Genomic DNA, 22,280 nt, shown 5'->3' with positions numbered 1-22,280 from the left:
TACTGGAACGAGTAGTAGGAACTATTTTTTAAAAGCTAAATAAAATAGTTTTTTTCTATAAGTACTTTTTTTTAAAAGAAAAATATATTTATATTTAGAAGCACTTATTAATTATTGCTTAAAAGTGTTTTTAAAATTTATTTATCAAATGTTAAACTGTTTCTCAACAAAACTGCTTCTAAAAAAAATGTATTTTCTAAATAAGCTAATTTTAAAGTTTGTCCAAACAATTAATTCTTTCTCTTGTGGTATTTCGATAGTGGAATTATATAGCGAAAAGAATAAAAGCTTTGGTAACTATTCTTTTTCAATTTTCCTAACATTTCTTGTGGGAAACAAATAATGGCTAGATCGCGGAAATAAAAGAATTCATCCATCTCATGAAAATTCTCACAAAATTTAAATCGCGATTGCCAAAAAAAATCGATTTCACTAGGAAAAACTCGTTAATCTCCTAAACTACTAGTATACGGCTATATGCATTGAATTTCTTCACTAGCCTATATAGTGGCAAGATTCGTTTATATTTTTTTAGCATCACTATTAAATAATGTCTTCGAAAAAAGTAATGTATATAGTACATCTTTTTAAGTGGAATCAAGAGATATATTCTTTCAAAATAAAATGTTGTATTAAATAAATAAATAAATAGACAATGTTCTTTTTTTCTCCTTAAAAGAAGAAATAAAGGTTTTCAAGTTTTTAACGGCACTAAAAAACGTGCTTTCTCAAGTGCTTTAGACTTTAAGAGGTAATTAAGTACACTATCTTTGTGGTTATGCAAAAAGCCAATCACTAATAATAATTCATTAGAAATCTTGCCAAAAGGTTGTCCACATCTATGATATGTTAATCTGAGTGATTAATCAAATGATTAAATCTGATTAGTTTAATTAATATAAAAATAGTTTCTTTATGGAGCATTACCAGTTTCTGACACTTCAGTCACTTAGCTAATTATTGTTATTTAATTTAATGAATGGTGTCAAATGAACACCCAAAAAGACAGATATATAGGTGATCAACTGCTTTGGAGGATGGTTATCTATGATCCCTTCTCAATGTCATTTTAGACGATTTATTACATAGGATTTGTATAGTGTGGTTTACATCTCTTGTGTAGTTTGCAGGCTGTTACACAGTGGGGGTGTTACCCAATGCGTACAAAGTACTCTCCGAAAGGTAGAGATTGTAACGAATGTTGGTTATCCGAGGGTTTTTTCAAAAAAAAAATCATATAACATCATTACAATATTATAACATCATTACAATATTGAAATTTTTTAGACTTTTATAAATAATTCTTTTTTACACAACAATATAATAGCATTCATAATATAGTAGTCATTAAAGTTTTTTTAGGGGATATTATTTTTTCTATAGCTTTATATTTTTTCTATATTGACTTTATTATATGTATGTTAATTGATCAAATTAAATAAAAGTATTTATGTTTTTTAAGTACATTTCTCCTTTTGGTATGATTTAGCACTGTTCAAAATTAATTTACTTTCTTTAACTTTAACATGATATCTTATTATTTCAATTCCAAATGCATTCAAGTATTAATTTAGCAACAATCTTACTCAAAACGTTGCACAGACTTAATGGTTTAATATCAAAGAAAGTTTAGGGTAAATCCACTTTAGCTAACATGACGAGACTTATATGTGAGAATTTTTGGGCATATATAGTAGGTCCACTTTAAGGGTGGGCAAAATCAAACTCAATTCGGGTTATTGACCCACATATTCATTAGTTCAACTCATTTCAACCAAACTCATTCAACCCATTAAAAATTAGGTTGATATGTATTCGAATTGACTCATGAAAAATCTTGTCGAAACTTTTTTAAAAAACTTAATTTTCAATTTCAAATGTTGTATATAGCCATAATAAAGAAAAATAATAATTTTGTTAGGTACTAAAATAGTTTAATATAACAAATAAAATAATTAAGTTTACTAAAAATTGGTCGGGTTGGGTTGGGTAGTGTAACTCATTTTGACCCAAACAAATTTGGGTTGGATTGGGTTGGGTCTTGATCCGATTGTTGTCTTAACTCATTACGACCCGTCCAAATTTGACGCAACCCGTCCCTCTTCTTAAAACACTCAATTTTGTACATACTCTATACTTATTTATATTTTATATAAAATTTATTAAAAGAAGACACATTTTCATATTGAAGGATTGTGACTTGTCCAAAGGGCTGTGATTTTTTCGAAGAGTTGTGACTTCTCTGAAGGATTGTTACTTACCCAAAGAGTTGTGACTTTTTCGAAGGATTGTGAATTTTTCAAAGAGTTGTGATTTTTCGAAGGGTTGTGACATTTTTGATTAAACACAATAAATATTTATTTGTACTATCCTTTGTTGGCTATAAATAAAGATTCTTACATTTTTAAACCACAAATTTTCTAAGTTTTCTATTATTTTTCTTCTTAATAAGACTCAATTTAGTAAATATTTTATATTTCATACTATATATTTTTAAGCAACTTTATAGACCATTGGTCCGATTTATTGATTATCTCAAAGAAGCTGGATAAGTTTCAATACCAAAAGTCTTAGCTCAAATTCTACAAAATATTTCGTACTATATTTATTTATATTATAAAATATACTAAAAGTAGACACATTTTTAGATTGAAGGATTATGGCTTTTTTTGGTGGATTGTGATTTTTTCGAAGGACTTTGACTTTTCTATATCGGCCAAACTTAACAATATTTTGGAGATGTGATTAATACAAATCCCAGTGAAATATATTATTAGGTATGAGTACTTTATCAAGTTGTGACGAAATTTATCCTCTTTGTTGCCTCTTCCTCGATTCTGATTCCATCAAGAATTTTTAATTAGTTCTCATAATAAAAAAAAACACAAAAATAATTTCATACAAATTCATAAAATATAAAATTTTACAAATCATTGAATATAATACTAACGTAAGTCGTTGGACAAAGTGATGACAGAAGGAAAACACTCACAAGAAGTAGGTACGAACCATAAAATTGTCATGATTGTGATCAGTTTTTTTAAAAGAATTGAGCTGTTGAAATAGTTTTTCTTTTGAAGTGTTGAATGGAGAACAAAACTACAAGGAAATTATAGTTTTGTTTCATTATTTTTTTGGTGAAGATCCAAAATAGATTTTCAAAGAATTGGTGAAATTCCACAAAAATTATGAATGAAAATTGATACAACAACGGGTATGATTTGCCTTGATTTTATAGGTAGTTTTGAAGAATCACAACCGAAGAAATACAATAGTATGAAGGGACACAAGAGCTGGAGAAGCGAGTTTAAAGGTAAAAATAAAATAAGAGTAAAAAACTTGAAAGTACAAAGGTAAATATAAAAGTAAATTCCTGAATTCTCTAAGGGTGACACGTAGGCGGAACTAAGATTCTCTTTTATATATACTCCCTCGTCCAACAATAGTTGTCCACTATACTATTTTGGGATGTCCAACAATACTTTTCCACTTTATGAAATCAATGGATAATTTTATATTAGTTCTTAATTGACCCTTATCATTAATTATAGTCATTTTCCGATTACATTTTTCAAGACATTGTATTTATTATAGTATAACTTACATAAATCTCATAGTGTAAAGAGTAAATTACATTTTATCCCTACTTTTTTTCTAATTACAATAATCCCTTAAAATTTGTACCTTCCGGATACATAAGTTATCATCTAGATACATTAATTCACCATCCGGATACATTAATTCTAATACAAGAATATTTTTTTTGTTGCGCTAAAAAAGAATAAAATCTGAAAATTAATTAAATCTCATAAATTACGCTTATGTTTCTTCTTACTCTCAATCATACAGAGGCAAATCCTAATAGAACGAAGAAACCTTTATGATTTGATTCAAAATTTCAAAGTACTTCTCTCTCTCATACCGACGGCGTATGTTAGCTAAACCTACGCTGGTGGTGTCACCATGGCAAGAGGACGGGGAAGAGGAAAAGGAAGACCAAGACGAGAAACTATTCTCACTTTGGGTAGCGCTAATGGGGGAAGAAGGAAGTAACCTCTATTGTCACACCTGCTAGAGGAACGCTAACTGATCCCACACCGATCTATGCAACTGAAGGGGCCAACCAACTTCACTTGAGTACGAGAGCTACTACTAGCAAGACAGAACCAGTAACTATTATTGTGCAACAGGAAGGTGAGGTGAGTATTAATTAAACTGGGGCTCCCCCTGTTACAACCACAGAGAAAAGTAAAGATCTGATTGAATCATGGGCTAATCTATTTGCTAAGAATAGATCGGTTACAAATGGTATGGCTCTGTCTTATATCCCTCCTCAAGTAATTGATGGAAAATCAGTCATACAGTTAGATAAAACAGAGGTGGACTGTTATGTAATTGATACATTTAGTATAAATTTGAATTTACGATCATAGTATGTAATTGATACATTTAGTATAAATTCGAATTTACGATCATATCTAAAAAATTAGTGCATAATACATTATTGTTTATGTATCTCGTTTAAATTGATAAGTATTGTATTTATACTAGATACATTAAATAAGTAATTGTTGTCCATAAGATGTTAGATTTGAGATCGATACATTACCGTGTGACAGTTGCTATGTAATTGATACATTTAGAATAAATTCAAATTTACGTATCATAGCTAAAAAATTAGTGCATGATACATTACTATTTATGTATATCGTTTAAATTGATAAGTATTGTATTGTTTGCCCGGAAAGTATCACTTTATAGTTGATAATAATGTATCTGATACAATAATGTTGTGAAAGAAGGATGTATATAAGTTGAAATAAAGTGTATCCATAAATGTATCACGATAAATAAGAATTAAGTTATCAATTAGATACATGAACAAACACAATCCATTAAAGAAATTTGATTATGAAAAACACCAGAAAAAAGAAGAAAATATTAGTTGTATGAAATTTTGGTGAAATTGAAACTAATATTATTATGAGAAAATTAGAAGATTAAATAATAACACAAGAATCCTAATCAGTTTTAATGAATGATTAGTTGTTAGAGTCCATAACCAACTCAAATTATGAAAAATTATAAATATTATATTATTAATTTCTAATCAAGCACCCGAGGGTGAGTTTTATTAACCAAAAATAGAGAAACCAACTACAAATACCAAACCCAAAGCGATTTGGAAATAATAGAAAAACAAAAACAACTACTAAACCAAAAAAAAATGAAAAAGAAGGAAAAAGACAAAATAAAAAGAAAAGACGACAGAAAAGGCAAGAACTTCCACAAATATTATATTAATTATTAACAAATAATAACAACTACTACTACTTCTTCTTTTTTTTTTCCTAATTTACGCTTTAGTGTAAAAAATTTGAAGTTCACAAAGTTTATTTTATTATGAATTTTGGAGTATTTTAAAAAATAGGTAAAGACTCATAAATACCAAGATTTTGTGACTAAAAATAAGGAGAGATTTGTGAAGTGAAATAAGGAAGGGATAAATGTTGGTTTTGGGAGTTAGGATTTATGTATCTAGCGTTTGGGAGTAAAATAAGGGATTTTGGAAAATTTAGAACTGGTAGGGAATAATGAAAATTATGGGGAAAAAAGATGTGTATATAGGTAATTTATCCTTTATTATATTCAAAGGGTGATTTATTAAATTATCCTTCTATTTATAGTTTCTTAAGAGGTGTGTCAAGTCAATAGTAGACAACTATTGTTGGACATAGAGAGTATATATTAAAAAGGGAAAAACTACGCGGTTAAGCAAACTTATACTACTTAATTAGTCATCATAGTTATAGTTTGCTATAATTATCACTCACGACTAACATTAACCATTAATTACATGGGCTGACTTCGAGTTTGTATAATTCGCCACATTTGTATAATTCACAACTAACAATTCTTCATTTGATTTGTATTTGTATACGATGATTTGTATTTGTATATGACGATGATCTCATTTGATTTTTCAGTTTTATCACCATATATATTCAATCTTTTTATGTATAACTTTTTAAAATTTGTATAAACGTGTAATTTTTGGATTTTGTACAATATAATTTATATAATGTAATTTGTATAATATAATGTGTATTGTTGTTTAAAGTTCATATGTTTATGTTTGTATCAATTCGTTATTTCGAGTTTTATCATATTTGTATAATTCCGAACTTTATGTTACTCAATTATACAAAAACAAACGAATTATACAAACGTACCTACGAATTATACAAACGAGATGCGAATTATACAAATTAGTGCTCTCTCTCGCTCGTCTCTCTCCTCCCTCTCCCAATCTCGCTCGCCAGATATACAAATACATATGTATATCAGTTACATATATATTAACGGATATACATGTACAATTCACCTCTCTCCCACTCTCTGCCCTTTCTCGCTCGCCTCTCTCCTCCCTCTCCCAATCTCACTCGTCACTCTCATCTCTATAACATGTAGCTACGAATCGTAATTAACAAATTATAGCTATGAAATGTAATTAAACTATTTTTGAGTGACTATATGCGAAATTTATTTTTTTGGAAAAATCCCTAATTCGGTGGACAGAGTTCCAATTCAATTTAAAGTACAATTGGAATTTTACATTTGCCGACGCTTTTACTCCTATCGTCCTACGCGTGTCGCTTGGGGTGATGGGAGTATTATTTTTCTTTTCGAAAATTAGGCCTAATTTTTTACTATATTCAATTGTTGGGTTCGACACATCATTATTACCTTATTATTCTTATTATTCTACTAGAATATAAAATATTTTGAAATAAATATGAAAAATAGTTCCAATAATTTTTTCGAATAGTGCATATATATTTGAACTATATTTTTTGTTTCTTCAAGAATTCACTAAATAGTACTCTCTCTGTCTGATAATTCAAGATAATTAAAAGATATATGAAAAAATTACTATAAAAAATAGATTTGTTTGAATCTCAAAATTCGAAATGTGTCACATAAATTGAGACAGAGGGAGTGGTATAAATCAAGGGAATACTTTTTATTTTTGGGGTTAGGTGCAAATCGTTTCTCGTGAGTCGTAAAAGACAAGTTATATATACATTTGATTGACCAAAAATGAGGAATTAACACACTTGACTAATCATAAAATAAATGGAAAAAAATAGTTTTTTTATTAAAAGAATTATATTTACTAAATAAATAATAGTCACTAAAGGAATATATATATATATATATATTATTTTTTTATGGGAGATTATTTTCGCTATTGTTTTATAATTTTTATTATACTAATTTTATCATATGTATATCAATTGATCAAATTATATAAAAGTATCATGTCTCTTTTAATATACTTTTCCTTTTGGTATAATTTATCATCATTCAAGATTAATTTGTTTTATTAACTTTTGCATAACATCTTATTATTTCAATTTCAACTTTTGCATAACATCTTACTTTTCCTAATGCAAAGTTGTTGACTAAACCGAAACGCAAGTACGTTTTCGAAATACAAGAACATTCCCTGTAGAAAAGAGATATGATCAATTGATGATTTCTTCTTTCTACGATGCCCATTAGGGTAACACAATATTAAAATTTGTATTTTCAAATTTGAGATTCTCACTATTCAATTTCGACAAAGTGAAATATTTGTTCAAACAAATTGCTTCAAAATGATATTCAAATTTTTAACTGTTCTATTCCAATATTGTTTTCTTACAAATAGATTGCCGAAAATTAATTGTTAGAAATAAACTACCATACTAGAATTAGAAAAACTCAAAAAACAAAACTATATATCAATCCAAACCAAACTTAAATATATAAATTTACGTTAAAACAATATTGAAAATTGTTAAAATAAATAAATAAAACTATCTACATTTTATCAGAAATATTTTAAAATTTTGAATTAAGCAATTGAAATCTTCCTATTAATAAATAATAATTTTGCAGCAATTAACATCTAAGGTAATATATTGCAAATAAATGGCTAACATCTTATTAACTAAAATTAATCCTTAGTTATAAAAATAACAATATTACTATGTGAATTTAATAAACCTAAACCTAAGAACAAATCAAATCCAAAGAAAAAGTTGAAAAAGGAAAATAAAATTTAGGTTTTAAACAAGATTGGAAAAGTAGATAAAGATAAAGTGGGGAACGAAAGCCATAGACAACAAATGTTCAATCAATGTTAAAACTATATTAGATTAAAAAGTAAAGCACAATAGATCACACTCATGGTGATATATTTTACTAATAATTCTCTCAATAACAATAATAATAATTTGGAATCTAATAATTTTAGTAATAATTCTCTCTTAAGGCGTTGATGAACAATAACAACAATTTAAAATTTAATAATTATTTTACGACCCTAATACATGTAATGTTAGCTTTTAATTAGTCATTTTGTCATGTTGGATAAGCGATTGAAACAAGAATAGCTAGGACGGAAGGTACAATCGGAACCGGGGGAGACAACGGTGGAGAAGCAAGTCACATAAGGCACAAACAAAATGAGATGGCGGAGGATCAAGACATGGTTAACCATTCAATTTTGCTATTTAATTGAAATAAATGAAAATAAATGAATAGTGGTGCATACTAATTTATATAACATATCTCTTTGGATGTTTTTTTTTTCATCTTCTTACTAATTTAATGTGCATCTCTTGATTGATTTACGACTTGATCACGAGAATTATCTAATATTTAAAAGATCAATTTTTAAATCTTGAAATTTGCTTCAAATATATTTTTGGGTAATATAATCATTGACTTGTTTTTAAATTCTAAAACTTCGCCTCAAATTTTATATTTTGTTTTTTTTTTATAAAAAAAAACTTCATTTCTTACTTTAGATTCGTTTTACACTTTTTACTGGACTTTGTATAATTAAATTTTCTCCAAATTTGTAAACCCTAACTAATATATGAGTTTTGCCATTTCCTACATTGAATCCCAAATTCCCAATAATATTTGTTTGTAACTTATAATAACTAATGTATACACTAGCGCGATTCGGATTTAGTCGGCACTCCAATGTTGACTCCGCACACCAGGTGAAAAATAAAAAAAAAAGTGTATACACTAGCCATGAAAATGCAAACAAATGTTCATAAACACCACTAATAATGACCCAAATTGCTCGACCATGCCTCAATGCTTGAAGCATTTCACCGCATCTCGAGCAACTTGTTACTATGATTGAGCGGAAAAGAGCCATGAAAGTAGTTCTTCCAACGTCATCAAGCTGCAGAAAGAAACAAATGGTAAGAAAAATGAGTTTTTTAGCAAGACCCTCATAATAACACAAGTTCGGTAGGTGAGACCATGAAATATTATTATTTTATAGAGGTATTATTTAATTAATTAATTAATATCTATTAATTTAAAGAGTGTTTTGAGATTTAATAAAGATTAGTTTTGATTACATCAAAATCATTATATCTTACTAATTTATGTATCATATTTATTTAATTCACATAAAAATAAATTTATTATACATAAAGTACAACGAATACGTCAAAATCACTGTCTCGTACCAAATTGTGTATTATATTTATTGAATTCACATGAAAAAAATTAATTATACATAAAGTACAATGTATGTGTATGATTCATTGTAATATATTTTTTTGTTAAATGATCCATTGGAAAGATCAGTGTTTTGGATGCTATCAATTTTGCAATGCCGGCTTGGATGATAAATGTTCAGCAAGAGAAAATAATAAATTATTTTCGACATTGCAAAATTCGCTCGGGGGATGAAATCTCAGAGAATTTGAATAAACCCACTTGTGAAAACGTCATTCATGAACTTGAGGTCATGACTAATGATCTCGGTTACCACAGTAAAATGGACGTCAATAACCTGTTGGATTACTTGGGTGAAAATTATACATGTTCAGAGGTCTAGAGCTAAGAAGAAATTGTGGATACCATAAAAAAAATGTTGACGATGAAGTTGAAGATGATACAATACCTTTGGTACCAATTATGCGTAAGGAAAAACTTATTGCATCTAGAACTCTTCACAATTTTACTGTGCAATTCAAAAAGACAATACTAGAACTTTTTGATGCAATAAAATAAGTTAGACATGATCTTCAACTAGATTTAGATTTTAACAAAAAAATAAAACACACATAGAATCATATTTCACAAAATTATCTTACATATATTTGTATTTTAAAAAAAATATTAATTTATAATATTAATGAAACCATATATTTATATATACGCATCTTTTGAAAATATATTATGTAGGAACCGGAGAAAAATATTATCTTAGAGAGATTATTATTTAGTGAGTACCTTTGAAACTAACAACACTCAACTAGAACAAATAAAAAAGAACAAGAGTTAGTTGATACAACTCATTATCCATATGTAATTTATTGCAAATAGAACAATATGCATATTGGATGCCTTATGATGTTAACTTGGATACTATTATTCATTCCTACAAATGCTGGAACATCCATAGGTCATAATATTATCCCCAAGTTTGCAATGTTATCAGGTAGCACTCGTCATAGATTCAATCCATATTTCAGGTTTCTACTACATATCAAGAAAAAAAAGGCAGATATGTATCTAATACATAACTTTTGCATTTTTCGAATATAATGAATTTGGTGGTATCAGTAATCAATCTAAAAGTACAACCAAATTTAAGGAGTGACTCTAAAAGTTTCAAAATATAGTTAATACTTGAATAGGAATTCTTGAAAATAAGTAAACTGGTTTGATTCAAATTTCCCCGATTTCATCGAGAGGAGGAAAGAGCAAACCTAAATTAAACAACAAAGGCCCCCAAGTTGACTCAATACAGAGTTGGTGTTATCCAAGTTGGAGGACAAAAACGACTGAGGGAAACACCGTTGTAATGCGGCTGGATGCTGCCATCTGCTAAGTTGAACACCCCCATGTCCAACCCTCCTCCTTCTTCATAGGCTAGGTATGTTATAAAATAATCGTCAGTGAAATAAATATGATTGGGCTTGATTCCTGGATATTGAGAAGCTTGGACTGAGAGAGAAGTATTAGCACCTAGAAAAAAAGCCGTGTCCCCTAATTCCCTGGTTTCCGCCATTTTGCCAGCAGCTAAATCGACTTGGAAAACTCGAAAATTATTTGTTCCATATGTGTACTCATCATCTTGTATTCCTCTCTCATATGCTATTGGGATGAACGTTAATGGTATCCTGTCACAATCATCTTTGGGTAACCTTAATTGAACACCATATCGCAAAATTACAAATAATGATCCTAGTGATTCTACAATGTATAACTGTTCTCGACGATCTTGAGGTTGAAATGGTATCTGCGCTACGATATGATATTTAGTGGGTTGAGGGCCAACAACATCACAAGCTAGGAGATCACCCGAATAATCCACGGCATAAATTTGGCCATTAAAATATATCAAATCAAAAAAAGCAGTACGCATGCGATTGGTTGCTTGCAATGTAACTCTAGTCCATCTAATATCTCCAGGTCTCCAGAAACTTAGGAACCTCGCGTTTCCTTCAATGACCATGAGAAGGTAGTCGGATGTATGAGAAGGATTAGCGGACAAAACTGCCTTGAAAATAAAGCCCATCTTCCAGCCAGTCCGATGATTGTGGTAATCTACGGTGGTATTTTGATGGGGCAATTCAATTTGAACACCAGAGAAGGGATGTAGCATACTAATTTCACCTTCATCTTCTCCTACCATGATAAGCCAACCCATAGACTCCATACACCGTTTTCTGCTGGCTTTGGGAATCCTCTTGTTCAAAATCATGCCATTATAGAGGCTGAAGAATTTCCGAATGGAATTTCCGTCATCATCCGCTAGCATCAACCAAGGAGCTCTAGATAGGTAATTGTTAAAATTGTTCTTGGTGGGCACAGAGTGCCAGGATTTGCAGACAGTGCCAAAATTTAGGTAGTCTTCAATCAGATTCAAACGCCTAGCAATTAGAACAAGCAGATCATACTGAAGTTCCGACCAATCAGCCAACTCTTGCGCCATCGAGAAATCGGATGCAGTAGTTCCGATCCCAGCCGCCGTATATAAATAAGCTAACAAGAAACCCCAAAGATTCAGTGGACAGAGTTCTAATTCAATTCAAAGTAAAATTGGATTCTTATGTGCAGACGTTTTTTTTCTTCTAAACTACCAAATAAACTACATTTGTACAGGTGGTAACACTTCTGTGTCTGCAGGTTGCCAGCGCCTTGTAAGGCACAAGGAAGCCTGCGCCTTTCTCTTACCATAAAAAAAAATAAAAAAAAGTTTAGTTAGTAATTTTGGCTGCTTTTTCTCTTTTGTTTAGTAACTAGTATGGTTTTTACCTACTTCATTAATATAATTATATTAACTAATTATTATATCAATTTTATTACATGTATGTCAATTGATCAAATTATATAAAAATATTATGCTTCTTTTAGTATACTTCTACTTTTGGTATGATTTATCACCATTCAAGATTAATTTGCTTTTATTATCCTTAACATGACACCTTATTATTTTGATTCAAACAATATTAATTTTTTATCTAATACTATTGTGTTGTCAATATGATGAGTGGTGGATTTGCACTCATTTGAGGCTCTTTTCTTGTGATTTTGTGGCACTCAAGTAGATGAAGAGGCTAATTATCCTTTGAATTGTGTTGTTTCAGGTGTCCTGATGTTGGGAAAGAAAACAATGAGCAAAAGTTGAGTACAAGCTAAAAAGAGTAAAAAAACAAGTCCCAGGTCTCGCACTTGTGGAAGACTGTTCGCTTAAGTGATGACGCGGGGTTCGCTTCTCCGAACTGGCCCAAAAAGGTGGAGATCGCTTAAGCGAACTTCTGTTCGCTTTTGCAAACCTCCTGCCGCTTTTGCAAAGCCTACCTTTTCAGACAGGGGTAGAATGAAAAATTCTCAAGAATTGGACCCAAATTCAGAAAATAGGGTTAGAGTGGAGCGTTGTTAAAGAATCCAAAAATTGTTAGAGAGAGAAGATTGTAGAGAGATAAATACATCTAAAAAGTAGATTTCTTAGCGTTCTTGATCTAGGGGTTGAGACATTGAAGGCAAGTTGCCTCACATTTCATTTGTGGATTTGGAGATTGTGTTCTGTATTAGTAAATTTCTTTTTACCCTTCTTCAATTCCTTGTTCTTAATTGCTAGAAATGTGGGTGTAATTACTTGTATGAAATTGAGGCTTTTTGTGCTAGAAATAGACAAAGTTATTTGGGTATTTGATTTATTGCTTTATTGCTTTTGTGATTCCTTGTTTCCCTGCCTGATTTCATGAAATAGGTTCAATCTAGTTTTCATGTTTGAATTTATGGGTTTGGAGTGCACGGTCAACCTTAGCTTCCAATCTTCGTGGGTTGCTTGAAAATAGAGCTCGTGAAGTGGAGAATTAGATTGATAATTGCATTTTGACTTTGAATCCGAAAGGAGAAAGTTTAGGGTTTCATTGTTGAGTGCAAGGCTTCCTCGAAAGGGAGGTCTAAGTTAAGGTAGTGGGTTGTTTTGTATTGATGTGATTGAGACCGAAAGGAGATATCACAATATAATCCTTTGAGATCAAAAGGAGATTAGGGTTGAATTAAGATGACCTAGCATATCTATTAGTGATTGATCTTGGATTGAATTGCAATGGATCATTCAGTGTTAACTGAATCTCAAGTTTTCCTAATTCTCATACATCCCTTGCTTGATGTCATCTTTGCCCCCGTTAGAAGTGTAGTACTGTAGTTATAAAAATTTGTCTTCTATTCAATAATCTTGTACCATGTATATTTAGATTCAAACTAGTATCTAGTTGCCTTTATCTTTTCAATTGCCATTACATTATTCCTTATGGAATTCGACCCCGACTCTTAGTTGGATATTTTTATTGACGACGACCGCTCACTCTTTTAATTGGTTTTGGGGAGTGATTTGAGCGTTATCACAGTACAGTGTTGTTGGTCAATTTTGTAGCTCTCCCCTTGATAAAATCACTCTAGTTTTAAAGATTATAGGAAGGAGCCACACCTGCGATCTTTCGTCAAAGGAGCATGCGTTCTAATAGTTTTAGGTAGCATATCACTAAGCCTTGTATTAGGATTTTAGCTACAATTTTACTGGAAAAGTTGCAAAGAGTTATCGGTCTAATATGAGAGGAAGTTTGTGGAAATCCACCTTAGTTAACATGACAAGACTGGTATGTGAGAAAAACTTAATGATTTTCTTGTATTATATTTAATTGAAAAATTACGACTAGTTGATTAGGTAGATATTGAAAAATTCAAATTCACTTGTCATCAAGATATTGAACACCGACTGAGAAAAATACATGCTTTTGATATTAATTTCTTTTATTTATTTATGTATAAGGGTAACAGAGTCGGATTTTTTAGGAGAGTTTGAACCCAAATTATGATACCATTAAGGGCATGAGATCCTCCAAGTATATTTGACGAGATGACCCAAAAGTATTGGACGGTAATTTTCTCTATTTAAAATCATATGTTCAAAAGGTATTTCTTTCTTTGTTGGATACCCTGACTCTATTTGGTGAGAGGCAAACATCAACCGTAACTTCAGACAAAAAAATTTTTAAAAATGGAATAGGAGAAGGAGATATAAGAATAGAATTACAAGGTAGTGATTCAAATCCTCATCAACAAGGTAAAAGTTTGGATAGTTAACTAACTGAACTACTAAGATTCCTCGTAACTTCAATCAACTCATGCCATAAACTACACATATCGGCAGTGGGCAGAAATTTGAACTAGTTTGGAGGAGCAAACACCCCCTTAAGTAGTCTATTTTGTTTAGACTGCAGATGTTTTAAGTGGTGTCAATGATGCAGAAGAAACAGATCATATTTTGCCTCCAGGCTTAGAACTTTGTTATCTCTTTCATTTATGTGTACAGACTCTTATATGCTACACATACGAATGTATTATCTCCATTAACATGCTTGCCTGATCACGATTTTCGCATGTCTGTATTGAACTTTAATTTCTTTTAATAATATTGAAAGAAACTGCAGATTAATATAATATCAAATTGTCTCCATTCTAGTTCACAATGTGAATACTGAATGGGAGACATTTAGCAGAGGTGTCTTGCTTCTAATTCCCTACAAATTCTAGAGAGTAACTTATTGTGACAGAGAAGTACATAAAGAGGATCTTTCAAAACTTTGAGTTTATAGAAGAGCAGAGATGAGAAAACAAAGCCAACACACAAGGTCAAAGCTGTTGAAACATCGGTCGTAATATATAGCATAACAAACAAAATAAAGTAAAGGATGAGTATGTATGACTCAAATTCAATACAAAGTTGGTGTTACCCAAGTTGGAGGACAAAAACGACTGAGGGAAACACCGTTGTAATGCGGCTGAATGCTGCCATTTGCTAAGTTGAACACCCCCATGTCCAACCCTCCTCCTTCTTCATAAGATAGGTATGATTCAAAAAAATCGTCTGTGAAATAAATATGATTGGGCTTGATTCCTGGAAATTGAGAAGCTTGTACTGAAATTGAAGCATTAGCACCTAGAAAAAAAGCCGCGTCCCCTAATTCCCTGGTTTCCGTCATTTTACCAGCAGCTAAATCGACCTGGAAAACATGAAAAATTGTTGTCCCATATGTTAACTCCTCCTCAATCCCATCATCTTCTACTTCTTCTGGGAGGAGCGTTAATGGAATCCTGTCAGAATCATCTCTGAGTGATCTAAATAAAACACCATTTCGCACAATTACAAATAATGATCCTAGTGATTCTACAATGTATGACTCGTCTATACCATTTTCAGGATCAAGTGGTACCTGCGCTACAGTATGACCTTTAGTGGGTTTAGAGCCAACAACATCAGCAACATCACAAACTAGGAGATTGCCCGAATAATCAACGGCATAAATTTGGCCATTAAAATATATCAAATCAGTAAAACACCTGCGATTGATTCCTTCCCAGGTAACTCTAGTCCATCTAACATCTCCAGGTTTCCAGAAACTTAGGAACCTCATGCCTCCCTCAATGACCATGAGAAGGTAATCAGATGTATGAGAAGGACTAGCTGACAAAACTGCCTTGCGAATAAAGCTCATCAGCCAGCCAGTTTGATGACTGTTGTAATCTACTGTGGTATTTTGATGAGGCAATTCAATTTGAACACCAGAAAAGGGATGTAGCATACTAATTTCACCCTCGTCTTCTCCTACCATGATAAGCCAACCCATAGACTCCATACATCGTTTTCTGCTGGCTTTGGGAATCCTCTTGTTCAAAATCATGCCATTATAGAGGCTGAAGAATTTCCGAATGGAATTTCCGTCTTCCTCCGCTAGCATCAGCCAAGGAGCTCTAGACAGGTCATTGTTAAAATTGTTCTTGGTGGGCACAGAGTGCCAAGATTTGCAGACAGTGCTAAAATTTAGGTAGTCTTCAATGAGATTCAAACGCCTAGCAATTAGGACAAGCAGATCATATAGAAGTCCCGACCAATCAGCCATCTCTTGGGCCATCGGGAAATCGGATGCAACAGTTCCAATCCCTGCCGCTTTTTGTATTATATTTATATTTTATATTTTATAAATAAGGTAGGAAAGAATCCCAATAGAGAGTTCCAAATTCAATTCAAAGTACAATTAGAATCTTATTTGCCAAAATTAGTCTTAATTATTACTATATTTGGTCGTGAATGGTTTAGTTTGACACATCATTATTAACTTTTTATTATTGTCAAACTATTCTACTAGAAAATATAAAGTAATTAAAAATAAGAGATTATAAATATTTAAATTTTCAATAGTATCATAAATTAAGATTCTCACTATTCAATTTTGACAAACTCAAAGATTTTTTTCAAAAGATTGTTACAAAATGAAATTCAAATTTCAACTATTATATTCAGATATTGTTTCCTTACAAAGAGATTGAAGGAAATTAGTTGTTAGAAACAAACTACCATACTAGAATTAGAATAACTCAACCACAAAACTATAGATCCCAATCAAACTAGAATTTATAAATTTTCACATTAAACAATATTGAAATTGTAAAAATAAAAGAGTACAAAGTTTACCTTTAAAAAAGAAAGAAAAACTATCAGCATTTTATCATTGATATATGAAATATATTACAATGATATAACATCACAATATACAATAAATATCACTATGACCGTGATATGTTGTACTTTATTTTGTGATGTTATATCATTTTGATATATTTCAGTAATTGGAGGTCAATGTCCGACCATTGCAGTAACAAACAAATCCAGTAGGAATTGGCCGAGCAATCCGTGAGGTATTGTAGTAATAGAGAGGTCAATTTCTGACCATTGCAGAGAACAAACAAATCCAGTAGTAATTGGCGGAGCAATTGGAGTAGGAGTGGACGCAAAGTCCGTGTTGTGAGTGTGTATAGGCTTAAATCTCACTCAAACTAGAGATTCTATCTATCTATATAACATATATATATTTTGTAGACTAGATGACAGTAATTTTCTCTATTTTAAAACCATAAGTTTGGAGGAGCAAACACCCGTCTATTCTGTTTAAACTGCTGTTAATAATGAGAGCTTCACACACACAAGTCAATTTTCAAAAAAATGAGAAATCTTGACCTGTACTGCAGATGCTTTAACTGGCGTCAATGATGCAGAAGAAACAGTTCATATTTTGCCTCCACTTGTTGACATTTCATTTATCTGTTTCATTAGCAATTTCTGTATGTTTCCTGGAGCAGGCTTAGAACTTTGTTATCTCTTTTATTTATGTTTACAGACTCTTATATGCTACACATACGAATGTATCTATCTCCATTAACGTGCTTGCCTGTTCACGATTTTCACATGTCTGTATTGAACTTTAATTTCTTTTAATAAATATTGAAAGAAACTGCAGATTAAAATATTTCAAATTGTCTCCATTCTGTTTCACAATGTGAATATTGAATGTGAAACTTTTAGCAGAGGGTGTCTTGCTTCTAATTCCCTACAGATTCTAGAGAGTAACTTATTGTGACAGAGAAGTACGCGGATGGCATGGCAAGAAAGGAAATTGTAGTTTTTTGCTTGGAGATAAAGAGGATCTTTCAAAACTTCGAGTTTTAACACGGAGGTCTTTGCACTTCTCTCTGGTATTCAAACAAGTGCTTTTTTTGGAAATTTGAACTAAGGCGCTCTGGTTGTCGGTATCCTGCCACCATGAAGCTCTCCCTTGAAACTTACTGTTTAAATGTTGATCAATTTACAGGCTATGGATGCAGGATCAATGCTGAGTTTTTTGGCACTCTTTAAGCATGTTGCTGAGGCTATAAAGTTCTTCAGCATTATAGTAAGTTTTTGTTAGTTTCATCTTATGCTCAATTACTATTTTCTAATATCATTTTTTCCTATCAAACTACTTCCTAATGACATTTGCCTTCTCAATCTTTTCCCTGTTGATTATAGTAAACATGCAAATCTTTTGCTTTGGTAGTCCATCGTATTCTCTTTTGATATTTGAAAGGTGAGGCATCACTCACTTATCTGACTCCACAAATCCTCTCAATAACTTGCGAAAGATATCTCTAGTGCTTTGTGACATGAAAAACAGCTTAGATGAGTCAGATGTAGACCTCCCTGGTTTGTTCCCACAGCTCTCTGAGTTCACAATGGATCATTGCATCAACTTCAATAAGCTACCATCAAGTATTTGCCGGTTGCATAAGCTCAACAGCCTTAGTATCACTAATTGTGATAGTCTTTATAAACTTCCATCTGATTTAGGTGAATTACAAACTCTATAAGTTTTAAGGATATATGCCTGCCCACATTTGAAAAGGTGTGATTCAAAATGAAGCAGAAAATGATAGTTGAAGTAAACGTGTGGACCTTGCTAAGTGCTAATAAGTAATCATAATCACTGAAACTATGAAAGTAACAACTTCCACCTGAATATGCTAATATCATCTTTCCTATATTTATAATTATAATTGTATTTTCACGCACTAGCATGCCTACACTCCACTTGTGTCCCACGAATAATTATTCAATTTCCTGAATATGCCCTCTGCCAGTCACTCACTGAGTTCACAAAAGATTTCATCAACTTTTTTTCAGTTTCTCTTGGCGAAGAGATTGAGATTCACTTTGAGCAACAGCTGGATATGTTGGGAAAGAAAGACATGGAAGTTCTTACAATTTTGAAGCTGTTGGAACATCGCTCAGTAAGATTAAGGCAGTTGGTGGAGCCAGAAATTTCACAAAGGGTGTCTAGAAATAGGATAACAAAAGCTCTTTTCAAAAAGTAAAACTAGTGAGATTTGAACATACAAGTACTTCCTCATTCCAAGGAGGTGAAACTACTGGGCTATAACAGCTTGTTATGTTAAAGCTATCGAAAATATATTATTAAATCATTTCGTGTATCAATTACTTGTATATACGGTATTTAATTGGACACCCTGACCACCATGTGGCTACGCTACTGTCACTCATTAAGGGTTGGATAACAAGTTGGATAAGAAGAAGAACGATGAAGTTCCAGTAGCATTCCAATACAACATACTTAAGAAAGTATAACATCTAATTGGATTATATTTTGTCCAATTATATGAATACAAGAAAGATACATCAACATCTGTAATAATTTAAATTAAAAGCATTCAAAAACTTTTGAGTAAAACAATAGTAACATATACAATAACAAACAGAATAAGATAAAGAATGAGTATGTATGACTCAAATTCAATACAGAGTTGGTGTTACCCATGTTGGAGGACAAAAACGACTGAGGGAAACACTATTGTAATGCGGCCGGATGCTGCCATCTGCTAAGTTGAACACCCCCATGTCCAACCCTCTTCCTTCTTCATAAGATAGGTATGATTCAAAAAATTCGTCTGTGAAATAAATATGATTGGGCTTGATTCCTGGAAATTGAGAAGCTTGGACTGATAGAGAAGCATTAGCACCTAGAAAAAAACCTGCGTCCCCTAATTCCTTGGTTTCCACCATTTTGCCAGCAGCTAAATCGACCTGGAAAACTCGAAAAATTGTTGTCCCATGTGTTAACTCCCCCTCAACCTCATCATCTTCTTCTGGGAGGAGCGTTAATGGAATCCTTTCAGAATCATCTTTGAGTGGCCTAAATTGAACACCATTTCGCAAAATTACAAATAATGATCCTAGTGATTCTAGGATGTATAAGTGATCTCGACAATGTTGAGGTTCAAGTGGTATCTGCGCTACAATATGACCTTTAGTGGGTTCAGAGCCAACAACATCAGCAACATCACAAACTAGGAGATCACCCGAATAATCCACGGCATAAATTTGGCCATTAAAATATATTAAATCAGAAAAAAGATTGTAATTGATTCCTTCCCAGGTAACTCTAGTCCATCTAACATCTCCAGGTCTCCAGAAACTTAGGAACCTCGCGTTTCCATCAATGACCATGAGAAGGTAGTCGGATGTATGAGAAGGATTAGCTGACAAAACTGCCTTGAAAATAAAGCCCATCTTCCAGCCAGTCCGATGATTGTCGTAATCTACGGTGGTATTTTGATGGGGCAATTCAATTTGAACACCAGAGAAGGGATGTAGCATACTAATTTCACCCTCGTCTTCTCCTACCATGATAAGCCAACCCATAGACTCCATACATCGTTTTCTGCTGGCTTTGGGAATTCCTCTTGTTCAAAATCATGCCATTATAGAGGCTGAAGAATTTCCGTCTTCCTCCGCTAGCATCAGCCAAGGAGCTCTAGACAGGTAATTGTTAAAATTGTTCTTGGCGGGCACAGAGTGCCAGGATTTGCAGACAATGCCAAAATTTAGGTAGTCTTCAATCAGATCAAACGCCTAGCAATTAGGGCAAGCAGATCATACTGAAGTTCCGACCAATCAGCCAACTCTTGCGCCATCGGAAGATGTCAAGTTTAGGGATGAGACCGTTCTGATACCAGCCGCCTTATATAGATACTCCCTCTATCCCAAGTTATACCTTTTCAAAATTAATTAATCCACGGTATAATAGGTAGAAAAGTTTATCCTTTCTCAATTTGTCAAAATGTATAAATATAAAGGAATAATTAAAAAAAAAATTGGACTAATAATTAGGAATAACCTTTAAAGAAAACCCTAGATTCGGTGGACAGATCTAGTCCCAAAATCTATTTGTTACTTCGAAGTTGTTGTAATAGACTTGTATAAATTTTCTCCAAATTTGTAAATCTAGGCTAATATATGAGTTCTCTTTTTGTCTTAGATCCCAATAATATTTGTTAGTAACTTATCGAAGGGGTTAAAAAATTTCAAAAGGGCACATCAAAAAAAAATTAAATCAAAAGGACAAAATCGCTCTTGACGAAGTGATTTCCCTGTGACACAATATTGACGCCGTTATTTCATTAAAAATAAAAATCGCTGCCCTAGCAGTGATTTTGTCCAAAACTATTTTTTCATTAAAATCGTTGTAAGTCCTATTTTTTTCCAACTAAAATCGCTGTTATGGCAGCGTTATAATTTTTAAAAAGTATTCTCTTGATTATTTTTTTAAAAAAATCGCTGCCTTGGCAGTTTTTTTATTAAAAAAATAATAAAATCGCTGCCTTGACAGTGTTTTTAATTTTAAAAAAATTGAAAATAAAAATGCTGCCAAGGCAGCGATTTTCAATAAAAAATAATATTTTTTTAATAAAAAAGATTTTCAAAAAAATAAATTGGCAGCGATTTTCAAGAGAATTTTTTGTTAAAAAAATTGACTTATTTTAATTTTAATGGAAAAAAAAGAAGAAGTTTTGGGATAGAAGCGATTTTTATTTTTAACGGAGTAACGACATCAATATTGTGTCAGAGTAATCGCTTCGTCAGGACTGATTTTACCCTTTTGGTTTAAAAAAAAACTTGATGTGCCCTTTTGAAATTTTTGATAATGTTTTTTTTTTTTGCCCTTTTGACTCTGGACCTTAGTATATACACCAGCCATAAAAATGTAAACAATTGTTCTTAAACACCACCAATGACCCAAATTGCTCGACCAAGCCTCAATGCTTGAAGCACTCCATTGCATCTTGACCACACTTATTACTATGGTTGAGAGAAAAAGAGCCACGAAAGATGTCGTCATCAAGCTAATGAACGATTGATTCCAACATAAACCGGTCTGGAATGTCATTCAGGCCTTCATGTTAATATGTCATTATGAAGAAAACAACAGTTCAGTTGGCACATATCAATCATGTTATCAATTCCATCAATTTTTTAATATTATATTTGTCATAAAAGCAACTTGAAAATA

At 31.9% G+C, this 22,280-nt stretch overlaps 3 protein-coding genes across 3 annotated transcripts; all 3 read right to left on the bottom strand.

The window, feature by feature from the left end:
* Window positions 1-10,825: 10,825 nt before the first annotated feature.
* On the bottom strand, window positions 10,826-12,022 carry LOC107060052 (probable F-box protein At1g65740). The gene has a single exon (XM_015307357.1). It carries the CDS (start codon window positions 12,020-12,022, stop codon window positions 10,826-10,828), a length of 1,197 nt encoding a protein of 398 aa, XP_015162843.1.
* A 3,186-nt stretch (window positions 12,023-15,208) lies between these two features.
* Window positions 15,209-16,514, bottom strand: LOC102595840 (putative F-box protein At1g65770). The gene has a single exon (XM_006344442.1). It carries the CDS (start codon window positions 16,512-16,514, stop codon window positions 15,315-15,317), a length of 1,200 nt encoding a protein of 399 aa, XP_006344504.1. The 3' UTR covers window positions 15,209-15,314.
* Window positions 16,515-19,723: 3,209 nt separating this feature from the next.
* Window positions 19,724-20,641, bottom strand: LOC107060051 (putative F-box protein At1g65770). The gene has a single exon (XM_015307356.1). It carries the CDS (start codon window positions 20,639-20,641, stop codon window positions 19,724-19,726), a length of 918 nt encoding a protein of 305 aa, XP_015162842.1.
* Between the last annotated feature and the right edge of the window lie 1,639 nt (window positions 20,642-22,280).

The sequence above is a fragment of the Solanum tuberosum genome, unplaced genomic scaffold (genome assembly GCF_000226075.1).
Source record: "Solanum tuberosum cultivar DM 1-3 516 R44 unplaced genomic scaffold, SolTub_3.0 scf00055, whole genome shotgun sequence".
Lineage (NCBI taxonomy): Eukaryota > Viridiplantae > Streptophyta > Magnoliopsida > Solanales > Solanaceae > Solanum > Solanum tuberosum.
Note: the sequence above shows the minus strand (reverse complement) of the source record. Positions and strands in the feature narration are given on the sequence as shown.